The sequence below is a fragment of the Bos indicus x Bos taurus genome, chromosome 1, assembly GCF_003369695.1.
Source record: "Bos indicus x Bos taurus breed Angus x Brahman F1 hybrid chromosome 1, Bos_hybrid_MaternalHap_v2.0, whole genome shotgun sequence".
Taxonomy (NCBI): domain Eukaryota; kingdom Metazoa; phylum Chordata; class Mammalia; order Artiodactyla; family Bovidae; genus Bos; species Bos indicus x Bos taurus.
The window spans coordinates 114761330-114788742 of NC_040076.1; the positions used below are offsets into that span (position 1 = coordinate 114761330).

At 36.1% G+C, this 27413-nt stretch overlaps 1 protein-coding gene across 28 annotated transcripts in view; it reads right to left on the reverse strand.

Moving 5' to 3' along the window:
• Positions 1-27413, reverse strand: part of MBNL1 (muscleblind like splicing regulator 1) — a 222293-nt gene that overhangs the window by 22010 nt on the left and 172870 nt on the right. For 22 of the 28 annotated variants that reach the window (XM_027543281.1, XM_027543262.1, XM_027543419.1 and 19 more), the window contains 3 exons: positions 19898-20068; positions 18742-18852; positions 8368-8568 (listed from right to left, as the gene is read on the reverse strand). In XM_027543281.1, coding sequence (XP_027399082.1) covers positions 8368-8568; positions 18742-18852; positions 19898-20068 — 483 coding nt within the window. The remainder of the gene's footprint in view (positions 1-8367; positions 8569-18741; positions 18853-19897; positions 20069-27413) is intronic. The other 6 variants (XM_027543424.1, XM_027543337.1, XM_027543378.1 and 3 more) reach the window with 1 other exon arrangement.

Sequence of the window (27413 nt, forward strand, 5' to 3'; positions counted from 1 at the left end):
GGCGAACTCTGCTATGGTTTAAAAAACAAAGATTTTCTTGGATTTAAGTACATAAAATGATTACATTCAATTCTAGGCGTTTCTCCCTTTTATATCCATATCCCATTATTGAGGAAAATGATTCCTTTTAAAAAGGCCTCTATAATTTGTATCATGCTACATGTTAAAAAAAGAGCATCTTGTACTTTTTAGAAACCTCAAGCTAAAGCAATGCATCTTATCTACATAGCCGAGTCAACTCTACTCATCACTTCAATTTATATAATTTTAAAAAAGTATTAAATAATTACTCTGTGCAAAATACTCCGAGAAATATTAGGAGTAAAAGATGACTTAGAAAGTTACAAAAGATGCTCCTTTTTTTAATCATTACATTTATCTTCTTGAATAGAAGAAAACAAGGATATTGAAAGGATATTGAGGAGTTTATAATTTGAAAAGCAAACGTGGTTACGCTGTTATCCGGAATTCTTGTCCTCCACTCTCACTGGGCATGCAATCAAGCTGTGCCGCTTTCTAAACCACAAATCCCCACTTACTAAATTAGACTTCTCAAAATACGAGGAGATTTTAAATACGGATTAAATACGGATAAAAACTTTTCATGTATATATGTAAAACTTATGCATAAGCAAAAAGGCCACTTTTCTGTTTAAAAAAATCTATGTCAATTCAGCCTCATTCAACAGGAAACTGTTGTTCGGACACTACTGCTGTTAGCTTTTCGGTAATTTTTGCTTTCTCGAATATGCTCACAAAGAATCTGCCGGCAGCTGAACCAACACTCTTTTCCAATTTCTCTTACTCTGCCACAATGACAAGAAATAACATCTAAAGGTAGTCTATCTGCAGGAGCCTGAATAACTACTAAAATCAAAGATTTGTTATTTTCCAAAAGCAATTACACCAGTGTTTGTGCCAGAAATTTGAGCAACAGTCCCCCAAAATAAAACCTGAATGCTGGGCTGATTTTGACTTTTTATTTCTCTGTCTGTCTCAATGTTCTTTTTATTTTTAGGAATATGAACTTACCATCAGGTTGCATAAAGATGGTCATTCTAAGACCTCTTCTGGTCCCTGTCCATTTGCTTTATACATGTGTATATGTGTGTTTTGTATAAGTTAGTATGTGTCTTTTGTATAAGTTAATAACTGGTTTAGTACAATTTTGTACTCTTTACAGTCTTGCAGGATTCATTTAGGGAGAATTCTAAAAAACACTTAAGCAGAGTTGATAACTCGCAGTCAGCTTAGAATCTTGTCCTAAAGTGACTGTTTCACTTTTTTTTTTTAAATCCAGCTTAATGTTTCTCCTGACAAGAGAAACAGAACAGAAGAAATACACTGAAATAGCTTTTCTCCAATTATTCTTGCCTTTGAAAAAATATAAAGAAGAAACAGAAAATCTCTTGTGTAAACTTGTACTGGTGCGAGCCACAAGGCCAGGGGGCCTAGAGAATGTTGCCAAGCTTTAGATGTACATCTGGCTTGCTGAAGACCTATCTGAACAGAACAAACCTCCCAGAGCTTTTCACACAGATTTTTCTCTAATAATCAATACATCTCATTTCTAAATAAAATTTTTCATTAAAAATAAAATGAGATCTGTTTCTTGACTGATGAATATGAGTTTGGCCTGGTTTCTCTGATAAACTCGAGAAACTGTAGGGTGTGCTGCTCCCTCAAAGAAATATCTTAGTCTGGTACTGCATTTGCAAATTCTAGTTGACAGACAAAATTTCAACAAATTTAACCATCCAACTCAAATCAGGATAAGAAGTTGCACAATTTACCATATAGAGAATTTGCAACAAAGAAGATTAAATTTGAAAATCCTAACAATGTTATGGTCCTCTTTGCTATTTGCATCTAATCTTCTGCACGAATGTATTTTTCAAATAGTTGTAATTAGAGTATGGTTATTACCTGGTGATATGTTATTGCTTGCTGATGTATGTAAACATTCTTTTTTGCCATTTTACTAGTGTCCACAGTGATCATTTTTGCTGACTGAATCAAATTCCATCAAATAGATATGCACAATCTAAGTAATTCTTTCAGAGAACATCTAGATTATTTTGAATATTTCCATACTACAAATAATGTTGCAAAGACTATTTTCAAGACACACCAAAAAAATCATTCTGTAAGGATGAATATGTAGAAATGGTATTAGTGGGTCAACAAACATAACTACTTTTACAATTTGATAAGTGGTTTCAAACCTACATGAAAATAATTCCATCTACCAGCTAATGTCCTTCAATCAAAAAGAATGTTTGTAAGTGTTAACATAGATTTACTTTCGAAATCACGTAAGTTTTGTAAACTTTCATACAAAAAGGTTAAGAAGTTACTTTCATAGTAAAAATCATCACTTTGATAAAAATATTTACTGAAAACATTAAAGTAGTAAATTTCATTTCCAGAAAAACATCTTTGGCTAATAAACTTTAAATAATCAAAAGGAAAAGCAATTAGAAAAACTTCTGAAGGAAATCTATGTTAATTCTACATAAACCTTCTTTGTTAATTAAATAGCAGTGGTAGTCTGCAAAGAGAACAGAGTCTGAAAACAGAAATTTGGGGTTCTATCTAGTATTTATATTTACTAGTTATGGAATCATGAATACTGAAAAAAAATAATACATAGCTTAAAACATACTATATAAATCTGATTAAAATAAACAGTTCTGTTATGTGATCTCAATTTTTTATAAACATGACAAACATATTTCAAATCAGTCAAAATAATAATAGGTTGTAAGAAATGAAAGTGTTAGTCACTCAGTTGTGTCTGACTCTTTTGCAACCCCATGGACTATTGCCTGCTAGGCTCCTCTGTCCATGGGATTTCCCAAGCAAGAATACTGGAGTGGGTTGCCATTTCCTCCTCCAGGGGATTTTCCCAACCCAGGGATCAAACCCACGTCTCCTGCATTGGCAGGCGGGATTTTTTTTTTTACTACCACTGAGCCACCAGGAAGGCCCAATTTAAGTCTAATGACTAATAATAAGGAGCTTAGTCAAAGATACATATATACCTGCTGTTCAACAGTAAGTATCATGGATATTTTATTTTCTATTAAATTTGAGCTAACACACACTTTAAAGCATAAATACTGAATAATCAATTATTTTATCAAAGAATCCATAGCATTATACGTCATGAATATACAAATATGATGAAATTATCTATGTTTTCAAAAAGAATTCAAATATCCATATCTTAAAATTGTGATGATTAGGGGAAATGATCTTAGTTAATTGTTTCCATAATTACATTCCCAAGATAAATGTCTAATGGTATGATATCTAGTTTCAGTTTGTTACCAGATAATTGAACAAACTTGGTCTACCTGAATCTCATTTTTTAAAAAAATGAAGAAAAAGACATCTATAATGCTACTCTAGAGGATTTCTGTTAAGATCAACAGGGACTTTTCTTTGAAATCTAAACGGTGAAATCCATGATTACTGCCATTAGCCAATGAAGACAAGCACATTTCTATAGATAATATAGCTAAGAATTTGTCATTTGATTTCAAGTAACTTAAAAGTAAAATCTGAATATATTAGAATGGCCAACTAAAGAAACAACTTCCAACTATATTGTTTCCAAAACAAAACTCAAACTAATTACAGATAGCACAGACTAGACGTTTTAACTGGGAACATGAGTTCATCATTTTAGAGTCTTATTACACTACATTATTAAGCCATTCTAAAGTCTTATTACAATTATTTTTTTAATTTAAACTTCATAGAACCATGTGCATTAAACTCTTAATATTTCTTGGTGATTTTCCAAAGAAATTAAAATATCACAGAAGCAGTAGCTAAATACTCGAGACAAAGACACAAAAGTAAAGTAATTATATCAATAAGGCTTTCTTGTATTATTAAAAGCATTTGCTTTTCTAATCTCATTTTGAAATGAGTGCAATAGATCATGACAAATCCATTAAATGCCTATAATGCTGTCATGGAGGCATCCTTTCACCATCACTTAAATCCACATTTAGCTTTAAATGCTTTTTTTGTGTGTGTAGTCAGTAAGTATCATATGTTTTTATACCTATATGAAAAAAGCCACTAGACTCTTCTGTATCAGTAAGTAGTGGAAGCATTCAGTATCCAGCGGCCTGAATTAGAAACTCATGTCATGATTGCCTCAGTAGAATAAAACTTTGAGCACATGAATACATTATTTTGAAACAACTCCAACTGAAAATATCAGAAGCCAAGTAGTTTGGCCACCTTGCTGGAATATGTCATATAGACTATTAATATAAAAATAATACAGTTAACCTAATGGCAATCTAATGTCTCCATCAGCATATGAAGTATGTGGCCACTGGTTTGTTCTGTTTTATTAATGCTTTATGTGGTATAAATTGCCCCCAAAATCATCATTGTTTACTTAAAATATTTCATTATGCTGTACCACGGTGTTCTCAGCAACTTCACAAAATACAGAATGCTAAATGCATTTGAGGAGACAGATTTTTAATCCAGAATCACAAGTAAACTACATGAGGTAAGTGATAAAAAAGTTACTGCTTAAATAACAGGTGCTCACATCCCCTGAATGGAATTTTATAAACCATTTGTATTTACAATCACCCAGATCATCTGTGAAAAGAATTTGAGATCCCCATTGGAGATCCACCAAATCAGTCCGTGGGGATGAGGCCCCACACTTAAAAACAATTTTTTATGTTTTAATTTTTGGTTGTGCCTTGTGGCTTGCAGGATCTTAGTTCCCTGAGCAGGAATTGAACCTGCACCCTCCTCAGTGAAAGCCCAAGTCCTAACCACTGGATGTCCAGAGAATTCCCAGGCTTTCCATTTTTAACAATCATCGCAAGTGATTCTCATCACATTAAAGCTTGAAACTATTGCTCTAGGACTAGGGGCATGAACAGGATGCCTTATTATGTAGTTGGAATGTTCAAAATGTAAACATGTTCCCAAGGATAATGCCAACAATGTTAAAAATGTGTCATGTTTTATCTCCTCTGGTAGATTACCCTAAGCTCTGAATAAGGGCATGGACTAATTAATTGATTAACTAGTTGATTGACTCATTTATTCCTTCATCGAACAAGTTACTAGGCATAATTTATGAGCCTGGCACTATTCTGGGACCTTTTATTGTTACAAAACAGTAGGCAACCTTTGATGCCTCAAGATATTCCTCACAACAGCTTTTACTTGAAATATGGTCAACAGTTCTTCATTGGATATTGCTGAATAAAGGAGAGAATAAATGCATTCATGGATCCTTTTTGCACCATAAAAAAATTATTGTGTATCTTGAAAATAAACAGTTTCCTTGATTACCAACTCTTTGTAGTAAAGCAGATATGACTAAAAACCTCAGTCCTTTCTAGTACGTACAGATTTTAACAATTGTTAAAATAATCACTGAAAATAACTGCCACTCAGAAATTACACAAAGGCACCCCAAGGTCACAAAATGGAATTTTTTAAAAGCCTCATTTCAGTGACCAATATTTAAGAGGTTTGCTCCTCTTTAGAGAAAACTGATTTTACACCATAGAGAGTATGCAGCTGCAAAGTCTTTTAAAAGATATCCAACAAAGAATGGATAATATGGATAGTGATAGGAAACTTATGCATGTGTGGATATATACACACACACACACACATAAATAACCTTTTCAGTAATTTGTGGTTGGCATTAAATGCAAGAAAATGATCTAAATTTCACCTTACTGGAGGTGATCGTAGAGAGTATCTGGTATAATCTCCTAGTTTAATACGTGTGAAATATGACACTTAGGGGGAAAAAAAACTTGACCTATGCTTACTCAATTAGCAACATCACCAGCACTAATCCTTGGGTTCCTCTTTTTCAATTTTTTGTAGTATCAACATTTTTGTAGCATCACATTGGGTGCTATATGTTAGTTCTTCTAAAAAAAAGAATCAGAAGGGTGATAATCTATGGTGTTTTTAACTTCATTTCCTATTTTGTAGTAAAAAGAGAAAAGGAAGTGGCAAGAAGAACTGGCCGGTATTTTAACTGATTCAAAATTTGTTCACCTCAAAAGTAACTCAAAAATTCTAAAATGTACTTGGGAGTTCCATGAGTTAAAAATCAAGCACAGATTTAAATCCCAAACAACTAAATGTGTAAATAAGTGCCGGCGCTTACTACCATGTCTCTTAGACCCCAAGATATGGTGTAATGAGCATGAGAGGAAAGAGCCTGAAGACAGGAGTGTCTAAAATCACAAAGCCAAGGAGAAAGACGTGCCCCTTAGCATCACACTGCAATATCCTAACAGGTTGTAACTGTGACCCTGAATCAGATCCTGTGAATGAGAATAAGATAGGAAGCTGCCCTACTATCAGGCACTGAGATAAGTGGAATTCAGGTTAAAAGGAAATGACAGTCATTACAACAGGAGCCATTTGTTGTGACTACTAGAAAGGAAGACAGAAAAAAAATACTTGCAATAGCTCCTTGCAAAAGAAAAACAAAACCAAATGAAAGACGGAAGTCTTCATTTTAACTGAACATCATGCAGAATATAACCAATTACAGTCTACCTAAAATTGTGGAAGAATTAGTTTAAAAGAGTTCTGAATACACAATCAGCCTTTTAAAAAGGTTCCTTGAAAGAGAGTTAAATAGAGACAATCTCAGTTTTAATCTCCTATTAAAAATTAATTCAATCAAGTTCATCTCAGACTGCCTATTTGGTTCCCATTAAACAATCAAGAACCTTAAGATATGCTTCTGAAAGGTTGGGGGGGAGGGATTCATACATTGAGCATCTAATAAATTTTAAATATTTAAAACTTCCTAAATTTGCTCCTAAATTTCTCTGCAAACAGCGTTAGTTATTAATGAGCAAGAACAACTATGCAATGACAAACCACCCACAAGTCAAGGTTTTATCTCTAGCACACAGCAGGGCCTTGGTCCACAGAGGGCATGAAATCAGGTCTCAACATCCTTCCTGAGTCCTCCTTATGGAACTCCTGTAACTAGGAGCTTTTTCCAGCATGTTCAATGAAAGGTTAAAAATAAGCCCAAAACAAACAAACAAACAAAAACTCTAAAGGGAACACACAAGCCCAAATTTCCTGCCTCTTGTTTGTACCATCACTTGTACGGGAAGGGGAGTAATAACAATGTTTAAAATTCTGGTATCATGCCCTACCAGAAGATCCTACCCATGTGACCTTGAATAAGTCACGTTACATCTCTCTCAAGTTTATTGCCTTGTTAAATGGAGTTAACGATAGTATCTTTCTCATAAGATGGCTTTGAGGATTAAATGTGTGTTGCACATGGAGGGGTAATGCTATGGCTGGTAGAGAGTAAATATCCAGTAATTATCAACTATTGCTACTATCATCAGAAAGGTGGTGGCAGTTATAAATACTCTGAAATCTGAGATCCTTTGTAATGCATGCAATGAAACTTAATCAACAAGAAAGTGGTATTTATTAAATAAATTCCTGCTAAACCGATAAATTATTAGTGTCAATTATGTTCACACAATGGCCTTGTTTTGCCATTTTCTCGTAATTAAGACATGCAAAACTTCTAGTACTAAATATTGCCTCATCCTAACCAGAGAAAAGAGGAAAAGCTCATTTTTTCTTTATTTGGATACCAAAGCCAGATTTGAGAGCTTCAGTGTACAGTAATGCTGCCATTTTTCCCAGAGTTTACCAAGTCTACTAATTTACAGTCAAGTTGAAATTCTCAACTACTTCAATATAAGATTATATCTTTAATTTCTTTTTCACGCAGCAACAGCAAAGCACATACATCAGATCATCCTTGACTCGAAGACAGAATATCACCCAATCTGCAATTAAAAATTTATCAGCACATTTCACAAAGAAAGGTGCCTTGTCATTCCTGTTGAAACATTGTGAGGGTTATAAGGAAACTTAACAATAAAAAAATTTTAAACACTTTGTATGTAGTAACTTAATAACAAGTTCATTCAGGGGATTGACAGAATTTGTTAATACCAACAGTAACAAGAAACATTTAGGAAGCTAAGTCTAACTCTTTGAGATAAAATCGTTTCTCCATTTTGAACATAAAAAAACTGAGGCCCAACCAAGTAAAAAGCAGTCTGATCCCAGAGTCCAAGTTCTTATCCACTTTTCCACATATGGATGTTGTGGCTTCTATAAATGTTACTTTCATGAAATACAGCATCTCTATATTCTAGCAAAATGCTCCAAACACTGAACCAAAATCTCTGAATTATCTTTTAACCTTTATAGCCATTGAAGAAAAAAAACAAAAAACAAAGAGCACATTATGAATTTTAGAATGGAACACATAAAAATACCCGTGACTCCTACCTCAAGTCTGTCTGTCCGCATTAATTTCTGTGCAGCAGCTGCAGCAGCTGCAGGTACAGGGACCCCAGGGTTCCCTGTAACCAACATTGGTGCAGTCGGTAAGATCTCTGCTGGAACCAGGCTTGGGGAAACAGGTCCCAGGTAGGGATTAAAGGCTGCTGATGCATTGGTAGCTAAGCTTGGTGCAACTGAAAACATTGGCTGAAAAATAAAATATAAGGTAAAATTTAATAGGCAGGTCTTGGTTCAAAGTCGATATCCTGCATCATATAGCTATCCTCCACCCATGCATCCATCCATCCTTCCATCCTTCCATGCATCCATCCATAATCCATTCTTCCTCTGCTCCCTTCCTCCCTCCCCCTCCCTCTCTCCACTTAACTGTACATTTATTAACTCTCATTTAGATTAAGAACGTTTCTTAAATAAGCATTCATCAAATCAATGTTTCTCTAAAATATAATGGGTAATTTATCTAGGAAATTTTCCACTGGGATTTTGAAGCTTGGGGTCTACAATACTTGCAATTGCTTTTTTGAAAAATAGCTCAACCATTCAATACAGAAACTTCTTGTAGTTACCTAAACTCCACCTTTGTCCTGATTTAATCCTAGATACTTGTCTAAGAAAATACATTTCATAATTGCTATGTCAGATGTACCTGAAAGATTTGTTTACAACTGTTAATAGGCTGCAAGTGTCTTATCATCTAGAATAAATAAAGCAGAACTCCCAGTGGATAACAGAGTCTCACAGTCAATGTAAACTGTAAATAAATCTCAGGATATATGAAAGGTGATGATGACACCATTTCTTTTGAGCACATAAGATAAAGTGTTTGGCCTATGTATTTGTTGTAGGTTTTCCTGGGGAAATAGATGTTCCACCAGCTTCTTATTCCTTTGTGAGAGACTTTACAACAGATTCAGCTTACTGTGAAGAAATGAAGTCTGAAAAGAATACTCCCAAAGAAGTACATTATGATTATTCAAGGAAATACATATAGTAACACTGAATAAATGCTATAAGATAGATTTTTCTGCCAGAAATGTTTTCATGAATATATGAGGATGGTTTCCATTTGTTGATATGAAAATCTGTATGTCAGGAAATATATCTGTTCTTGAGTAAAATTAAATAATTTACCTTAAATTTACTTTAACAATGTGCTTTTTCATTTTCAAAGCATAACCTAGTACAATTTTCCACCTTGCTGCTGCTGCTGCTAAGTCGCTTCAGTCGTATCCGACTCTGTGCGACCCCATAGACGGCAGCCCACTAGGCTCCTCTGTCCCTGGGATTCTCCAGGCAAGAATACTGGAGTGGGTTGCCATTTCCTTCCCCAATGCATGAAAGTAAAAAGTGAAAGTGAAGTCACTCAGTCATGTCTGACTCTTAGCGACCCCATGGACTGCAGCCTACCAGGCTCCTCCGTCCATGGGATTTTCCAGGCAAGAGTACTGGAGTGGGTTGCCATTGCCTTCTCCAATTTTCCACCTTACTGGTGGTATATTTTCAACCTTCTAAGTCAATGGAGTTTTCATTCTGGATGTTTAATCTATGTGTAATAATAATATTTGTTTCAAAAACAGAAAAACAAATGGACAAAATGGATCCTATTCTTTAAGGTAATATTCAACAGTTTGTTATCTTTACCCTGCAGTAAGGAACAGAATCATAGAAAGTTTCTTTAGAAAGAAAGGGACATGAGAATGTAGATAATTCTTCCCTCTGATAGGAAGAAGAAGTCAGATGATCCAAGAGTTTACTTAGTACTCAAGGGAAAAAGAGCTTTATGCAATCAAGATATATATGTTACAGAAATAATTTTTATAACTCAGAAATATCTTAAAAAATAAAATAAACTCTTTATCTATTTTGGCTCTGACTCCTGTATTTAGAAGAATACCACAGAATTCAAGTATTCCTTTTTTCTTAAGGCAGTGGTTCTCAATTATGGGTGATTGTTTTCTCACAGGGAATATTTTGCAACAGCAGGGGATATTTTTGGTTGTCACAGCTGGGGGGCACTACTGCATCTAATGAAGAGAGGCAAATAATGCTGGTAAGTATCCTACATCACATAGAAAAGCCCCTCATAACATAGCCTCATCCGGCCTAAACGTCAATAGCGCTGGGGTTGAAAATCTCTGACCGCCTTCTCTTGATGTCACAAATTGTTTTAGGACAACATGTTTGCAGCTATCATATACAGTCTTAAGCACAAGATCGTGTAATAGAGAAAAGTTAATACAACTTCTGATCCACTTGGGAGAAGAAAAAGTATATCACAGAGTCCACAGACACTTTCAAATTAAAATAATTATGCCTCCCAATGTGTTGGTCTGAATGCCATGGTGAGCTGCCCCGTCAGGTTGATGGCTCTTGATGAAACAGCCTAAAGTAATACTTCTAGTTCCCAGTTCCATCTCTGCCTAAGGCAGCTACCCACTAACAACAGAAAACTGTGGGAGTCCCAGATATTAACAATCAATAACCTGTCAGAAATGGGGGCCCAGAGCAATCTCTCAAGTCCATCAACAGCTACTTATTCAAATAGCAGTTGATTTGATGTTGCTCCACTGACTATTGGCTGCCAAGGCAGCAGCAAGACAAGAGTTTAGCTGTACAATAAATACATGTTCAACTTGGGTCTCTATTCAGAATTATTCAGATTAAACTTATACCATTACGTACTATCAAATGCAATACGTGACATTTTCAGCCACATGCAGACCAGCACTCTAATTTCTCTCTTATATATTTAAGAATTATAAGTAATTTAGCATAGTAGACTAAAAAACTAGTTTAGAATATGAAGAACAGAAGCCAGTCAATATTAATTCTTGCCATGAATTAATATGCATTTCCAGACAGGGTATTTTAAATGTAAACTTCAGAAAGTAACTGAGATGTTTATGTCACTTTGCACAATCTACTAAAACTATTTAGAAGCAGAGGTCAAACTGGCAAACTTATCTAGAGGGAAGAAAGCATTCTTAAAAATTTTAAGAAAATAAGATCAGTGGCCAATAAAATTCAGCTTTGTTAAATATCATTGAGTAAAACAAATTTATAATCTGCAATACATATAAAATAGCAGCTCCATATTACAGATAAAAGAATACTTTCATTAGATAAAAATACTGATCTTACTAACTGGCAACATTTTTTCCACTGGATTGTCTCTATAGAGTTGTCACATGAATTGACTTTCTGACAATTCAGCAAATGTTAAAAACTTTAGGGCACTGTCCCCAAGTAAAATCAGTAGCAGCTTTCAAAATTCTAAAACATCAACTATGCAGCAAGCATTATCTCAAATTGCTCCCTCTCCAGATAAGTAGCATTATTTGCTAAACAGGCAGACAATAAATAAAAGTAGCTCTATACTTTGAAATTTGATTCCAAAAGTTGCCCCCAAAACATCCCCATCAAAGCGCAATATCCCTTCATTTCTTCTGAGCTTTTGTAAATTCGTTATATCTCTTCTTAAGAAGCACCTTGCTGGAGGTAGGTCATTGCTGGCCCCATCAGAGGGCCCTAATCAGACTAGTGAAGCGCCTGAACGGTGGCACTGCCAGTTCTCTATTACAAAAGCCATCCTGCAGAGTTCAGCAGAATCGCAAAGACTGATATTAATGCAATGGTATTATCAAGTAGTATCCTATTTTCTCCTAAGTATCCACAGAAAAATGTATAATTATGTAACTGGCGCATTTGATCCTGACTACATCCTTGTAATAATGATTTACAGATATCTTTGTTCCCAGAAGGCATAAAGAAGGTTGCTTTATGATTGCCTTTTTTGCCAGTGAACACCCTCAGCAGAGAAAAACAAACTGCAATCTTACTAATGCTGGTGCATTTATAGGCTAATCATTTGTTTGTTTTATATGAGACATTTGATTCCATTAAAGGTAATCAGGCTTTATTATGAATGAAAACATTATTCAATTTCACTTTAGGACCCTAGTTAAATGTGTGCAAACATGATTATTACAATAATTCTATTTATTGTGTGCCAGGTATTGTGCTAAGTGCTTTACCTGTGTTATTATATTTAATCCTCATAATAGTAGAAAATAAATTCCTTGGAGCAAACAAAAGCAAAACCGCTACTGCTTCTATGTCAAGGAGGAGGGGAGACACATTTAGTTCACTGTTAAGTCCCCAGAACTGAAAATGATGTCTGGTATACAATAGGCATTCAATAAATACACGCTGAATAAGTTATTGAATGAAAGAATGAATGAAAGGGTGAATACATTACAGCCTTATCAAGTGGATATTATTAGTTCCATTTAGCAAGTAAGAAAAAGGGTTCACAGAGACTATGTGCATATGGTCACAAATGAGTGCATGAAGACCTATGACTTGCACATCAGTGTGTTTGATTCCAGGTGGTTCTAGAACCAGTGGTTCTCAATGTTGGCTGTCCAACAGAATCACCTGGACAACTTGAAGCCCAGAATGCCCTGGTTAAATAAACTCTCCATTCATCAGAGTTTTCTAGGCAACAGGATTTTTTTAAGCTCCTGGGGAGGTCCAATTCCATATACTATGCAGTCTTCTACTATTTAAAAACAGAAATGGGTCCAGTTTTCAGATTCTATACGAGGTCTCTAAGAACACATGTTTCCTTATGGCTCCCTGCTTTTGAACATGGGTTTCCCTCCACAACAGAGGCTGATCCTGCCAAGCCCAAATGCTTAATAACTAATTAGGCTTCAAGAATCAGGACTCTTTTGGTGTTTGTCCTGATTCATCCACAGCTCCAACTATGAAAGGCATTTTCCTACCCTCAGGTCCTAGGTAACTCTTCATCACTAGAATCCAGTACTGATCACTTAGTGTGTTTACTTAACCATCTTTTCTACTTGGGCTGTCAGAGGGCAGTCTCACACACTGTGCTTTGTCTACTAATATATCCAGCACTTGGCATCTATACATGTCTCTACAAATACTTGCTTAACAAATATATTTATGGATTTGCTGTTTTTCTCTGCCACTAAAAATTAACAAATACATTAAATATTTTCTAGTACACATATCTGAAAGTTTAAAAAGATTTAGTGTTATTTTCTCCCAATCTCAAATTTTAATCATTAATTTCTTTACTATGCTTGTTTAAAATTTATTTTATTTTCAATTGTCACTTTTTTTATATATTGAACTAAGCTTCATTAACATACTGTTACCAAGCTGTAATCTTGCAAATATCATGGGGGTCCTAATTTTTTAAACACTGTGTGAAACAGTGTTTGCATACAATGTTTGCTATTTTTAATAAAATGGAGGGAGTATATAAAATAGATCATACATAATCAGTATGTTCTGGGATACAGAACAAATTTTAAGTCAAGAGTTTTCTAGATTTTATGGTATGTGTGCGTGTGTCTGTTTGTAAAGATCAAACTTTTAAGCAGGGAAAAACAAAGCTTTTAAAAAAATTAACAGCTCACAATCAAGGTGCATAAAGCCATGTTTCTGGGTAGGTACAATCCTGTACAAAAGCTATAAACAGTCTCTGTACACAGTTATTTTGCATATAAACACAGAGCCAAAAGCTAATGGGAATTATCAACAAATTCACATCACAGCGTATTTTTTTCTAAGAAGGCAGCACATGACTGGAATAAAATGAGAAATATTGTTTTAAACCCCGCTTCTAGACTGACTTGCTGACTGGGCAAATCATATGACCACTTCCTTTATTCTGAATTTCACATTATCCTTCAAGCGAGTTCTCCTGAAGTAATAAATACTTAAAAGAGCAGACTCAATTCTAGTCCTCCACACAGAAAGGTATTAACAAACACGGGCTGGTGCCTAAGATTCTGGGCCCATTCTCAAGCTGCTTGAAGAAGCAGAGGCTCCTTGACAGAATCAGGCAGTAAGACGGGCAGGTTGGATGCAATAAGGCTCAGGGTGCCTGACCCGGAAACATTTTACCAGAAGTACTTGGGGATAAAGCAGCCTTATCTCAACCACTAGTTGGATAATCTAGAAAATAAAGCACTAAAAAACAATTTAAGAATTTCCAGGTGTTCCTGGAAGTGTGACAAATGACAACTTCAAAGCTTTGAGCAACCAACTGACAAAAAATGCTTGGACATGAAGTGACAGCAAAGGCAAAGTTTTGCTGTCAGGAGCAGCAAAGGAGCTTCTAAGACTTTAGCTAAATCCAGTAACTCTGAATTTCTCTGTCCTTAAGAAGCAATAGTTAGAACTGGACATGGAACAACAGACTGGTTCCAAATTGGAAAAGGAATATGTCAAGGCTGTATACTGTCACCCTGCTTATTCAACTTATATGCAGAGTACATCATACAAAATGCCAGGCTGGATGAAGCAAAAGCTGGAATCAAGATTGCTGAGAGAAATATCAATAACCTCAGATATGTAGATGATACCACCCTTACGGCAGAAAGTGAAGAACTAAAGAGCCTCTTGATAAAAGTGAAAGAGGAAAGTGAAAAGGCTGACTTAAAACTCAACATTCAGAAAACTAAGATCATGGCATCTGGCCCCATCACTTCATGGCAGATAGATGGAGAAACAATGGAAACAGTGACAGACTTTATTTTCTTGGGCTCCAAAATCACTGTAGATGGTGACTGCTGCCATGAAATTAAAAGATGCTTGCTCCTTGTAAAAGATATGACCAACCTAGACAGCATAGTAAAAAGCAGAGACATTACTTTGCCAACTAAGGTCCATCTAGTCAAGGCTATGGTTTTTCCAGTAGTCATGTATGGATGTGAGAGTTGAACTATAAATAAAGCTGAGCACCGAAGAATTGATGCTTTTGAACTGTGGGGTTGGAGAAGACTCTTGAGAGTCCCTTGGACTGCAAGGAGACACAACCAGCCAATCCTAAAAGAAATCAGTTCTGAATATTCATTGGAAGGACTGATGGTGAAGCTGAAACTCCAATACTTTGGACACCTGATGTGAAGAACTGACTCACTGGAAAAGACCCTGATGCTGGGAAAGATTGAAGGCAGGAGGAGAACGGGACAACAGAAGATAAAATGGTTAGACGGCATCACTGACTCGATGGATATGAATTTGAGTAAGTTCTGGGAGTTGGTGATAAGTTCTGGGAGTTGGTGATGGACGGGAGGCCTGGTGTGCTGCAGTCCATGGGGTCAAAAGGAGTTGGACATGACTGAGCGTCTGAACTGAACTGTACTGAGGTTACTTTGAATTCATGAAATGCATAGAGAATTCGACGTGAGTTCTGCACTTGTAAGTGGCTAGTGTGTGTACCTTCAGGGCAGCTACCATGGGAAATTATGGAGAGTCAAGGCCAACCTTTGGGTACACAGGGAAAGGCATCAGGGCGGGCATGGCTAGGGGGCCTCTAGAGCTCAGTTACAGCCCCTCAAAGCACTGCTGATGCAGACCTCTTCAAGAGCAATGCCAAGAACCTGGAAAAAGCATCTCTCTGGGATAGACCAAAGAAATATAAGAGATGCTTCCAAGTTGTGAAACCCTAGGTGCAATCTATTTTTGGCTATTTAGCAATTTATTGTTAGATTACCTTATATCAGAGAGTGCATGACAAAGTAATAGTATTTTTTAAAGTACTGTGTGTGTGTTAGTTGCTCAGTCATGTTCAACTTTTTGTCACTCTATGGACTGTAGCCTGCCAGGCTTCTCTGTCCATTTTTTAAATCTACTTTAAAAGTATTTTGCTAAGGCACTTCAGTCGTGTCCGACTCTGTGTGACCCCCATAGATGAAAGCCCACCAGGCTCCTCTGTCCCTGGGATTCTCCAGGCAAGAACACTGGAGTGGGTTGCCATTTCCTTCTCCAATGCAGGACAGTGAAAAGTGAAAGTGAAGTCGCTCAGTCGTGTCCGACCCTCAGTGACCCCATGGACTACAGCCTACCAGGCTCCTCCGTCCATGGGATTTTCCAGGCAGGAGTACTGGAGTGGGATGCCATTGCCTTCTCCGTTAAAAGTATTACTTAGATTAAAAAAAACCCAAAATTATTATTTTTTAATTTGGATAATAAAATTCTCTAGGTCCTCTATTTATCTTCAAAAATCATACAACAAACTATTTGCATTTTTATTAGTGATTGAGAAATGACAATACAATTAATACCAATTATTTGATGATTTACTATGATAAATTTAAGGAAGTAGACACACAGATTCAATTACTTATTTTCAACTACTTATTTTCTTATGAAATGGGAATAATTATATAGTTGGTAGGATTTTGCAAGTAATATGTCTTATTATAATTTTTCACTATATGTTGAAGAAGGTTAGGGATTTTTAATGAATCAACCAAAGACCCAAAGTGGGCTGGTGACATGTCTGCACTTAATGTTTCTACAGCATGGACGCCAGAACCTGAACAGTCTGGGTGAAAATCGTGGCCCTCCTACTCACTAGCTATGTAACTTGGGCAAACTAGTAAATCTCTGAACCCCTGAGTCTTCATCTCTAAAGCTGGATAATATTCCCTACCTTATAGTATGGTTGTGAGGATTCATCATACAGAAAGTGCTGAACTCCTTAAATGCCCTCAGAGTACTGTAATTACTACCCACCCCCCAATGTTATGTTCTCTTTCTGATTCATGGTTTGGCACATTTCACTACAACATAATCAAGTCCATGAAAACAAGAAACTCTCCTATAAATCCCACCATTTCCAAGATCAGTCCAGTGTCGTGTCCTGGAGATCTTAAATTTATAGACCTAGTTTGCTCAAACTCTGTGAGAAAATGAGAAACTAAACTCGGAGGCATGCTAGCTATTTCCTGGTCCCAACAGTACTCTCATGAAGTCCCTGACTACCCCATTCTATGCTGCAGTCTCTATAACTGGACTGTGTTCTGGTTCCCAGTTACAATTCCTTTGGAGTCTGGGGTAGGTAAACTACTGTGAATTTCTGTTTTTCCCATGTTTGGGAAACTCGTTCCTTCAATAGTCCTTTCACCTATTAGAAATCTTTTAAAATCTCTGCTACATGTCAGGAATAACACTAAATACTTGTGAATTTGATTAGACCTTCATAGCTCCCTCGTCTTTTCACGTTTCCTCCAGTTATGGTTTGGGGGTCACACTGGTTGGCCATAGAGAACTAAGATGCTTTACCTAATTGACTAAAAACCCTACCACTACTTAAGATATTCCTGATACTGCCTAGGTTACAAATCTGCTCACGTATTATCTCCTCTGAGATCACCACTATGTGGGTTGGATCCATGTTGATACCGTATCTTTGTACACCACCATCTATTCTAATGGCCATCTTCTTTTGAGTGGCAACCTTTTTCCATATTTCCTAACCTTCCAGCCCTGTTGTAACTCCTGTTTGTAGGCTCAGCACTAAAATTCCAGAAAGCAGCTGGTTATGACCCTCTAGTTTATTTCTGAATCTCCATATCATTATCTTCATCAAAACAGGGCTTGCTACAAGAACGATCAGTGTCTCAGGTGGGGTTTTGAAAGCAAATTTCCTGGAGTAAAGCCTTCTCTACAGTCATTAAAAGCCCAAATGTTTCAAAATTGAATAATTAAAATGACTTCTATACTCATTACAAAAACGTCACTCTGAATGGAGTCTATTTTAGACTATGATCTCAGGATGCCTTTAGCAGAAGGGTAATTCCACATTCAAATCTAGTCATATCAAGGAAAATTAACAAAATCTGAATGGGCTCACAACTAATAAAAATAAATGCTTTGTCTAAGCAGAGAATTTTCCAACAAAAACACAAAATGAGGTAATTTTTCTGGTTTCTGAAATCTGCAATTTAGTGATCTCATAAACAACATATATTTTGTTAACAGTATTTCAAAGACATGGGCAGAAATGCTGTTTAGAGTTTGTCACAGGATTACGCATATGATGACCCTGAAATGGCCTTGAGAATAAAACTCAAGGACTGCCTCAGGAGAAGCCAATACTTCACAGTGAGGAGCTCACTGCCATGACCTGTCCTTGTTGTCTGGGAACCACACTTGCTGATGTCAGAGGTGCTCCGGGACACTGAGAGGGAGGAGCCTGCCAGTAAGCACGCTTAAGTGTTTAAGTAGAACAAAGTATCTCACACCAAGGAAAGATCTTATATCAATTAAAGCAGCAGCCACCCCAAGGATTTATCACATCTTTGAAACCATGTGAGAGTCAAGTATAAGAGAACTCTTATCCTATATTTTACGCTACAGAGAAGACTTTTTTTTTTTTAACCAAATGGAAATCTTCATGCTATCCCCACAAAGACATGTGAAATTAACAGATGTCACACAAATAAATTTAAGATATCATATTGTTAACTGAGTTCCCAATAATGGAAAAAAATATATCAAGTGAAAACAGACAGAATTATAACATTCTCTCACCTCAACTGTATAGTATTGATAATTGGTATCACTGCCGATTGGATTTGGAGATCCCTCCCACCTCGAAATGCAATCCCCCCCTCTTTTTTGGAATGATTGGTTCATTAAGTTCTAAGAGAGAATAATAATTACATTGAGTTCAGGTGTTAAAAGGTATTAGGAAAAAAAATTAGTTAGCACACATGCTACAGTTGCCATATCAGAAAAACGTGGGTCTTCACGTTTCTAGGACCCCATAATATTGCATATAAGTCAGTGACAGCAATATTCCAATTATTGCAAATTTCAACATGCATTTAAATACAAAATTACTATATCAAAATTAATATCAAAACATCTTTTGCAACTTAGTTATGATATTAATCTCTTACATTTTTGTGGATAAGTGTGAGTAAAGGTTATTAAAGTCATATGTCACATACACCCTCCCCCCAAATTCAAACAAAAAAATAAATGAATATGCTCAGAATCATAGGTTATCTACCTACACTGTTCAGTAAACATTAAATGTGTGTGACCAGCTAGAGTTTATAAAATTTAGCTTTTTTCTCTAAAAGTCCATGGAGTTTCTGCCTCTCCTGATTAGTTCTCTGATGAGACTTCCAGATCTATGATATGGATTCACCACTGTCAGAATTTTCCTAGCATCTGTAACTACCAAATAGTTTCAATTCATAATTGAATAACGAAGGCTCCTTTTCAAGAAAGAGAACTATATAGATTCTCTTTAATGAGAGAGGGAAGGGAAATATTTACTCAAAATTAAAGATGATTGACACCAATTTTCAAAATGACTATTAGTGTTAAAAAGGTAACCTGAAAATGCACTGGACTATACTGATGAGTTTAATGGTCATTTTTAAAAAGACCATTGCACATCTGCAAGTCACAGGATTTAATCTGAAGAGAATCTGAGGGGTTAAACATCCTGTCATGTCATTTTTCACGATTTAGCCAGAAGATGAGTAACTTCATCGTGTAAAAATTGTTCCTAGGGAAATTGTTTCTAGGGTTTGACTGATATTTTTGCTGGAAAATGCTAGGCAACTGATATTGTTACCTGTGTTCACTTGATCTAGTGTAATCACCAAGTTAACACTGAAACTGAGCACTCAGCAAGACAAACTTAAGGAATGAGAACTAAGAACATGCTTACCACGGGTTGTAATGGGGCCCCAGGCATCATGGCATTGGCTAGTTGCATTTGCTGGGCCAACATGGCCATGTTCTTCTGCTGAATCAAGTTATTGCGCCCATTTATCTCCAACTGTGTTTTTAAGTGTGGGGGTGGATGAAGATATTTGCAGTTCTCCCTGGAGCAACGACCCTAAGTAACGAAAGCAGAAAACATCATCTTAAAAAAATAAAATCCACCAATCTTTAAAAAAAAAAATCATAATAATATAAACCTATCTTGAATCTACCATGAGTCTTTCACACAATGTATTATCCAAGGACTTTATAACACATTTGAATAAGTAATGAATTCACTCAAGTGTATTATCAAAATGAAGTATTAAGACATTTCAAAAAAGTTTCAAGCTTAGAGAAGTTCCTGTATTAAAATATTAGCATTAATATTTCTAGACCCAAGTTTAAAAATCTACAAACTGCTAGGGTAATATTAACACAGAAGATCAAATAAAAATTTTAGGCTCCTTCCTTAATGTCTCCTGGCTAACTTTAATGAACCCAAAAGAATCATGAAGTTTTACCATCTATTTTTACTTGTACTGAGTTGTAAGGAAATGAACTTACAGGACTCAAGGCACACTGTATCTTCAGTAAAACACCTTTACACATATCTCATAAGAAGTTAAAATTGCTACTAAGCTTTATGAGCCTAAATATTAAGAAATATATAGATGAAAGGGAGGAAATTCCTACATATTTCCTGCTGAATACAGAGATCAGTAAGTATAATGAAATACTGGTGAAAAAATGCAGCCTTTAACCTTTCAGCAATAAATCTAGTCTCCATTACCTAAGAATTATAAAACAACAGAAACAGATATGTTTACCCTTCAAAAACTTACAGCATAAAATAGAGAAACAAAATAAGTTACTATAAAATAAAAAATATGAATATATGTTTCTTTGGGGATGATTCTCCTCATCAAAATACACATAAAAGTCTGTATTATGAAATACTGTCAGGGACAGACCCATTTATTTCAATACAGTATTGTCAAGTCATATTGATAGCAACTTATCTCATTAGTTATTACCTCATAATCTCTTTCACCAATAAATTTAGTTAGAACTGTTTGTGAGGGTAAAAAAAGACTTAATTGAAGCCATCAACCACTTTCTTGAGCTTTCTTTGATTTTGCTAAGAAAAACCTATCTGTTTACCATAATTTGACCTTGTACTGTAAGCTAACTCAGAAAACTGAGGTTTGTGAGAAAATCTGTCAGAATTCTACTTTTAATGACCTATTTCTGTCTTATATTGATTAAGGCTTTTGGGAATAAGTTTATCCACAGGCTAATATCACAGGATACTGCCTGTTCTGGTAACAAGCTTTATGTAATAAAGTATTACTAACAATATTTCAAGTCAGGAGGCAGTAGAGAACAGTGGACAAGAGCAAGACCATTCCAGGCGTCAGGACGTGGGGCAGAGGCCGCGCTCTCCCACTCATCAGCTACATGAGCTGCATAAAAAACTAACTTATTTAAGCCTCAGGCTTTTCATTCATTTCAAAATTGCTATATAACCTACATGCATGTGTGCTAAGTCGCTTCAGGAGTGTCCAACTTCTGCGACCCTATGGACTGTGGCCTGCCAGGCTCCTCTGCCCATGGGGTTCTCCAGGCAAGAATACTGGTTCTAGGCGATCTTCCCTACCCAGGGATCGAACTCATGTCCCTTATGTCTTGTGCATTGGCCCTATATAACCTACACTATACATTTATTTTGAAGATTAAAAAAGATAATGTATATGTCACATCCTTGGCCCTGTCCAGTACTCTTAGAGGAACAAGGGCAAGGTCAAAAGCTGCTGTTGCCACCACCCCCAGCACATTTTAAATTGTATACACAACAGCAGAAAAACAAAATACTGGCATGAAGGTAACTTTTATACCATTAATCACAGCTATCGATATATTTACAAGTAAAGTAACATGTACATATCTCTGATTTATTCCATAGGAAATCACCATGCCTGATACCTGTTGAGATCATGAGCACGTTATTAGCTTAAAAGCATCTGGATGCAAAACAACCTTCACAAAAACAACACTTCAAGTCACAAGACAAACCATGGTGAATGACTGGCCAACCACGGATGACACATGGTCTGATATCAGAAATATCCAAGTTTGGGTATTATAGAGAAAATCTACTTTTTCAGTACAATGAATAACTTGGTTCTAAGAAAAATTCTGGTTATCAATATCTCCACATCATATTTCTTACTAAGATTGGACTTATTTAAGAGCAGATAAGCTGGGTTATATCCACTCTGAGGATTCAGTTAATGTCAGTTCACTCAGATCACTTTCTATAGTTCCACAAATTCCATAAATAACACAGAGACAGCCCTGGGCGCTGAAAGCAGCCTTGTGAACATCAACACTGGTCTTCCTCTCTCTTCATCCTAAGGCCTCCTTGGAACACAAATCTCTAGGGCCCTCCAACCTACAAACACAGCCTATATTGAAACAATAAAGGAAAGAAATCATGTACAAATCACCATATATTCTGTATCACTGCATCTCAAAACTTAATAAAAATTCAGGCCCTTTGGTTTTCCTTTTGTCTTTACTACACGTACTCAGGAAAAATGTCATTCTACTACGTTTCTTACATAGGCCCCCTTTCCATGCTCAGCTTGATTTGAGTGCATTGGAGCCTTACTTTCAAAAAGCTATGTATGTCCGAAAGAATTAACTGAGGACATTTTGTGGAAAAGGTATGCAGATTACCTAGCCTCTTTCACACAGAGTTTGTGGCAACAGACCTGGGGGTCCAGGGATCTACATTTTAACAGTATTCCAGGTTATTCTGATATAGCAGGAAACATAATAAACTACAATTCTGCAAAGCCATGTGAATTTTTCATTGACATCTGTGGAAAAAATAACAGAGTAGCCTCCGCAATGGATATTAGATAAACTTAGCTCCTTAGGAAGGTCAAAACTTGTTTAATGCTGACTGTGCTGCTGAATAATTGTGGTTTGACAAATACAAAGGTCAAAAGTAAGTTAGAATAAACATCCTCTTCTAGAGAATTGCCTAAGCCCTGAGGAGAACCATGAGTGGCAACCCTTCTGGGGAGAGTTAAGGTAAATATGACATTGGTACTTCTCCAGGTTCATCCATCTCCAAGTTCCCAGCCCTGTACCTCAATAAGCATTTGCAGAATGAATGAAGAACATTTCTAACTAAATGCTTAAAGATGAATTCTATTGTAACTCCATTATGGAGACAATGAAGATAATAGAATAAAAACTAGTTCAGTTCAGTTCAGTTCAGTCGCTCAGTCGTGTCCGACTCTCTGCGACTCCGTGAATCTCAGCATGCCAGGCCTCCTTGTCCATCACCAACGCCCGGAGTTCACCCAAACTCATGTGCATTGAGTCGGTGACACCATCCAGCCATCTCATCCTCTGTCGTCCCCTTCTCCTCCTGCCCCAAAAACCTCCCAGCATCAGAGTCTTTTCCAATGAGTTTGACTCTGAGTTGTACTAACCTAGTGATGCTTTTATTCAGAGGCCAGCAACTTGAACACACAATAAATAAAGCTTGCCACAATAAAAGAAGAGAGGGTAACAGGAGGCCTCCAAGTTTCACTAAGGAGGAAAGAAGATCTGTGTAGAGATTCGATGCACTTGGCATCCTAAACTCTATACAGTGCTGAGAATATACTCTAAACCATCTAAAAACAGAAAGTCAATCAGTATCTTCTGCTCACATACACAAATTTTTGTATAGGAGCTACAACTCTAAATCATTAGAGATTTTACTCCAAGATACAATAAATTGGGTTGCAGGATTACTGCAAAAACATGCATAAGTTTTTGTAAAGTTTTGATTCCTACAGATAGATTGAAACTAACTTGCTTCACTCACGTCAGATTCTTTGCAACTGTATGGACCATAGCCTGCCAGGCTCCTCTGTCCATGGGACTCTCCAGGCCAGAATACTGGAGTGGGTAGCCTTTCCTTTCTCCAGGGGTCTTTCCAGTCCAGGGATAGAACCCATGTCTCCCACATTGCAGGCGAATTCTTTACTAGCTGAGTCACAATGGAAGCCCAATAACAAGCAGTTGCCTAATCCAGCACCCTATCTGTTAAAAGTACTAAAAATAATACGAGGAGTAAAACTCCATGACAGTGCATGACAATCATCAAAACTATAATATAAGCTTGCCCTTGATCATCATTCTATATTGGCATACCCACTAAGAAAAAATGCCATTCTAATACATTTTTCACAACGCGATGTTTCTGTGATTTACTTTTGTTGATTGCACTGAAATCTTACTCTCAGTGAGCTGGCCAGCCGATGCTATACAGCTTATATCGTAAATACCTTAGACTCCATTCAAGGAGACTTTTTATAAGTTAACAACACAGATTCCAAAGATACCCTTGTAATGTATGCTGTATATTTTAAGGAAATGAAGGAAGTTCAATAAAATATTGATCCAGAATGAGTCCATTTTCCTCTAATAATTTTTCTACATCTTTAAATAAAAGTAACCTGTTCAAAAAAAGTAAAAAACTTCCCCTTGAAGTCTTAAAAGCCTATATATAGCAATAATGGTCATCAGAAATCACTGGAGGCCAACGGAGAGATCAAATCATCAAATCCTCAATTTCTGAAGTCACAAATTATTAAATTGTGAATTGAAGTGTTTTATTAGCCTTTGAAATCAGTACAAACAGTGTGATTCCAACAAGAATTTGTACACTATTGTTTGAGCCTCAAAATAAATGTCGTTAATTTTTAAACATTATAGTCTAATAAAGTGTGTGTGTGTGTGTTAGTTGCTCAGTCATGTCCAACTCTTTGCAACCCCACAGCCTGTAGCTGTGGGGGTTCCTCTGTCCCTGGGATTCTCCAGGCAAGAAAACTGGAGTGGCTTGCCATTCCCTTCTCCACTAATAAAGTGTACTTTAAAATAATTACATACATAGTATGAGCATATATAATACATATCTAAAAATGATATATGATGTATACAATGAGGTATAAATTGCAGAATAAAGAGAAAACTGCATAAAACAGAGGTGGAGATTTAGAGATATAAGAACACTATTTGTCAGCTATTTTCAATATTTAAGAACCTGCTAACAATCAAAAATAAAACATCTTACTTGGAACTTGGACAAACTTAATAAAACCAAAAAAAAAACCCACCAAAATTATATTTGAAAACTAGAAAAACAAATGTCCTGTTTTTAATTTCACTTCTTCCACCTAAATTAAAAGAAATACAGTGACTTATGAGGTCAGAATACAAAAAGACATCTCATTAAGTTACCAAATGGTCATTATGTTTTAAAATTAAAATTACTGAGTCATATTTGGGCAGACTCTGAAAAGAAAGGAGCAATGAAAAAATTATAAGGATACCAGCTAACACTCAAAAATCTTTTCCAACTTTCACTGGAAATACTGGTTTTCTGATATTTCAATTGTTAAAACTAATATTTTCTTTGCAACAGCTGAGATATGCAAATGTTTTGAAGCACTTTCTAAAGATATTCATTGCTCAGATATTGGCCGGAAGCACTGGCAAAAGAATTTGGTAGCTTCCTACTAAAAACTGTTACTGTTTTTTGATCGACCTTTTTTTTTTTTCCAGCTATGATAATACAAATACTCAGAAAAATTCTGCCAAGGTGGGAGAGTAAGTGGCAGTCAAGAAATACTGTTTCACACTTTTCCAAAATGATGATTTTTATGGTTCTGTCATGCTTTCAATTATCAATTCTAAGATAAGGGTGAATAAATTTACTTACATAATATTTATTTTTTAATTTATTTTACATATACATGCTAAATGCTTTTTGTTTTTTTCATTTAAGTGAATGAAAGTTTAGCTCTAGGAATTAGTTTGTTGGCTTTTGCAAATATTGGAAATAAATTAATTGCATCTAAAACACAGGATATTATAGGTCTTATGTATACCTCTTTATGACTCACTTGTTTACATAAAGTACCTGTGTCAGCTGAAAAAATACATGCATCCTAAAAAGCAGTTCAAGGTTTCTCCACCGCAGCACTGCTGACACTGGAAACCAGATAAGCCTTTGGTATGGGGGCTGTTAGTAGCAGGCCTGGCCTACTAGATGGCTCTAGCACTCCTGGCCTCAGTTATGACCATCAAAATTATCTCTTGATAATTGCCGAAAATTGTCTCAACACTGCCAAAACACCCCTGGGAGCCAGGGGAAGGTAAAACCATCTTCAGCTGAGAGTTAAGCACTGCTTTATACCTAATGGAATTTAATGAAAGCTATATTAATCTGCTCAGGCTACTATAACAAAATACCGTAGACTGGGTGGTTTAAAGAACACAAACATATTTTGTCACAGTTCTGGAAGCTAGAAGTCCAAGACCAAGGTTCTGGACAATTCGGTTTTCAGTGAGAGTTCTATTCCTGGCTTGCATCACCTTAATATTTCCTCAGGTAGCCTTTCCTTGGTGCATGCATGCATAGAGAGCACTCTCACTGGTGTCTCTTATTAAAACATTAATCCTTTCAGATCAGGGCCCCACATTTAGGACCTTAACCTTAACTATTTGCTTAGAGGTCCAGTCTCATCTCCAAATATAGCCTCACCGAGACAGAGCTTCAGCATATGAATTTAGAGAGAGATGAGCTTCAGTTAGTAAAAGGGGCAAGCATAATTTTAAAACAGCTAACCTAAATTTATGTGTTAGTAGCTTTAAATATTTTCATTCTTACATTTAAATGGTAGAATTCTTTATTCTGGAAATTTCCTCAAACATAAGATAACAGATTTGTACTATAACACATGACTAGAATTTGGCAAAATTAAAAGGAATACCACCCCAACACTTGACTCTAAAGTGGTGGTATTCCTTTTTAATTTTGCCGAATTCTAGTAGCTGCAGCTTCTAAAAACTTTCAAAGTATGAAGATGTGAATTTTCCTATTTGTTTGGGTTTTAAACGATATTATTTTATTTAAAATAAAAACAAAGACTATAGTATATCAAAGACTAAATACATTCTGAAATCATATAAGTCATATCAATCAATTCACTTGCTAACTGGAATACTGAAGATGCTGATTTTTTTTTTTAAGGGCAAGCCACATTTTCTTGATTTTATTTCCCCACAAAGTCTTTTCAGAAAAACTGCAAGCTAGACACACACTCTCTCCTTTGAAAAAGAAGTATTGAGAAAGATAAATTAAGTAGCCAAAGAACCCCAGAAAAGTATTTCTGACTGCCACCTGGAATTCTGGAGGACCCATTGCATAGTGTTGTTTTTAATCATATGAAAATGAATGCTGCTACTGCTGCTGCTAAGTCACTTCAGTCGTGTCCAACTCTGTGCGACCCCATAGACGGCAGCCCACCAGGCTCCCCCGTCCCTGGGATTCTCCAGGCAAGAACACTGGAGTGGGTTGCCATTTCCTTCTCCAGTGCATGAAAGTGAAAAGTGAAAGTGAAGTCACTCAG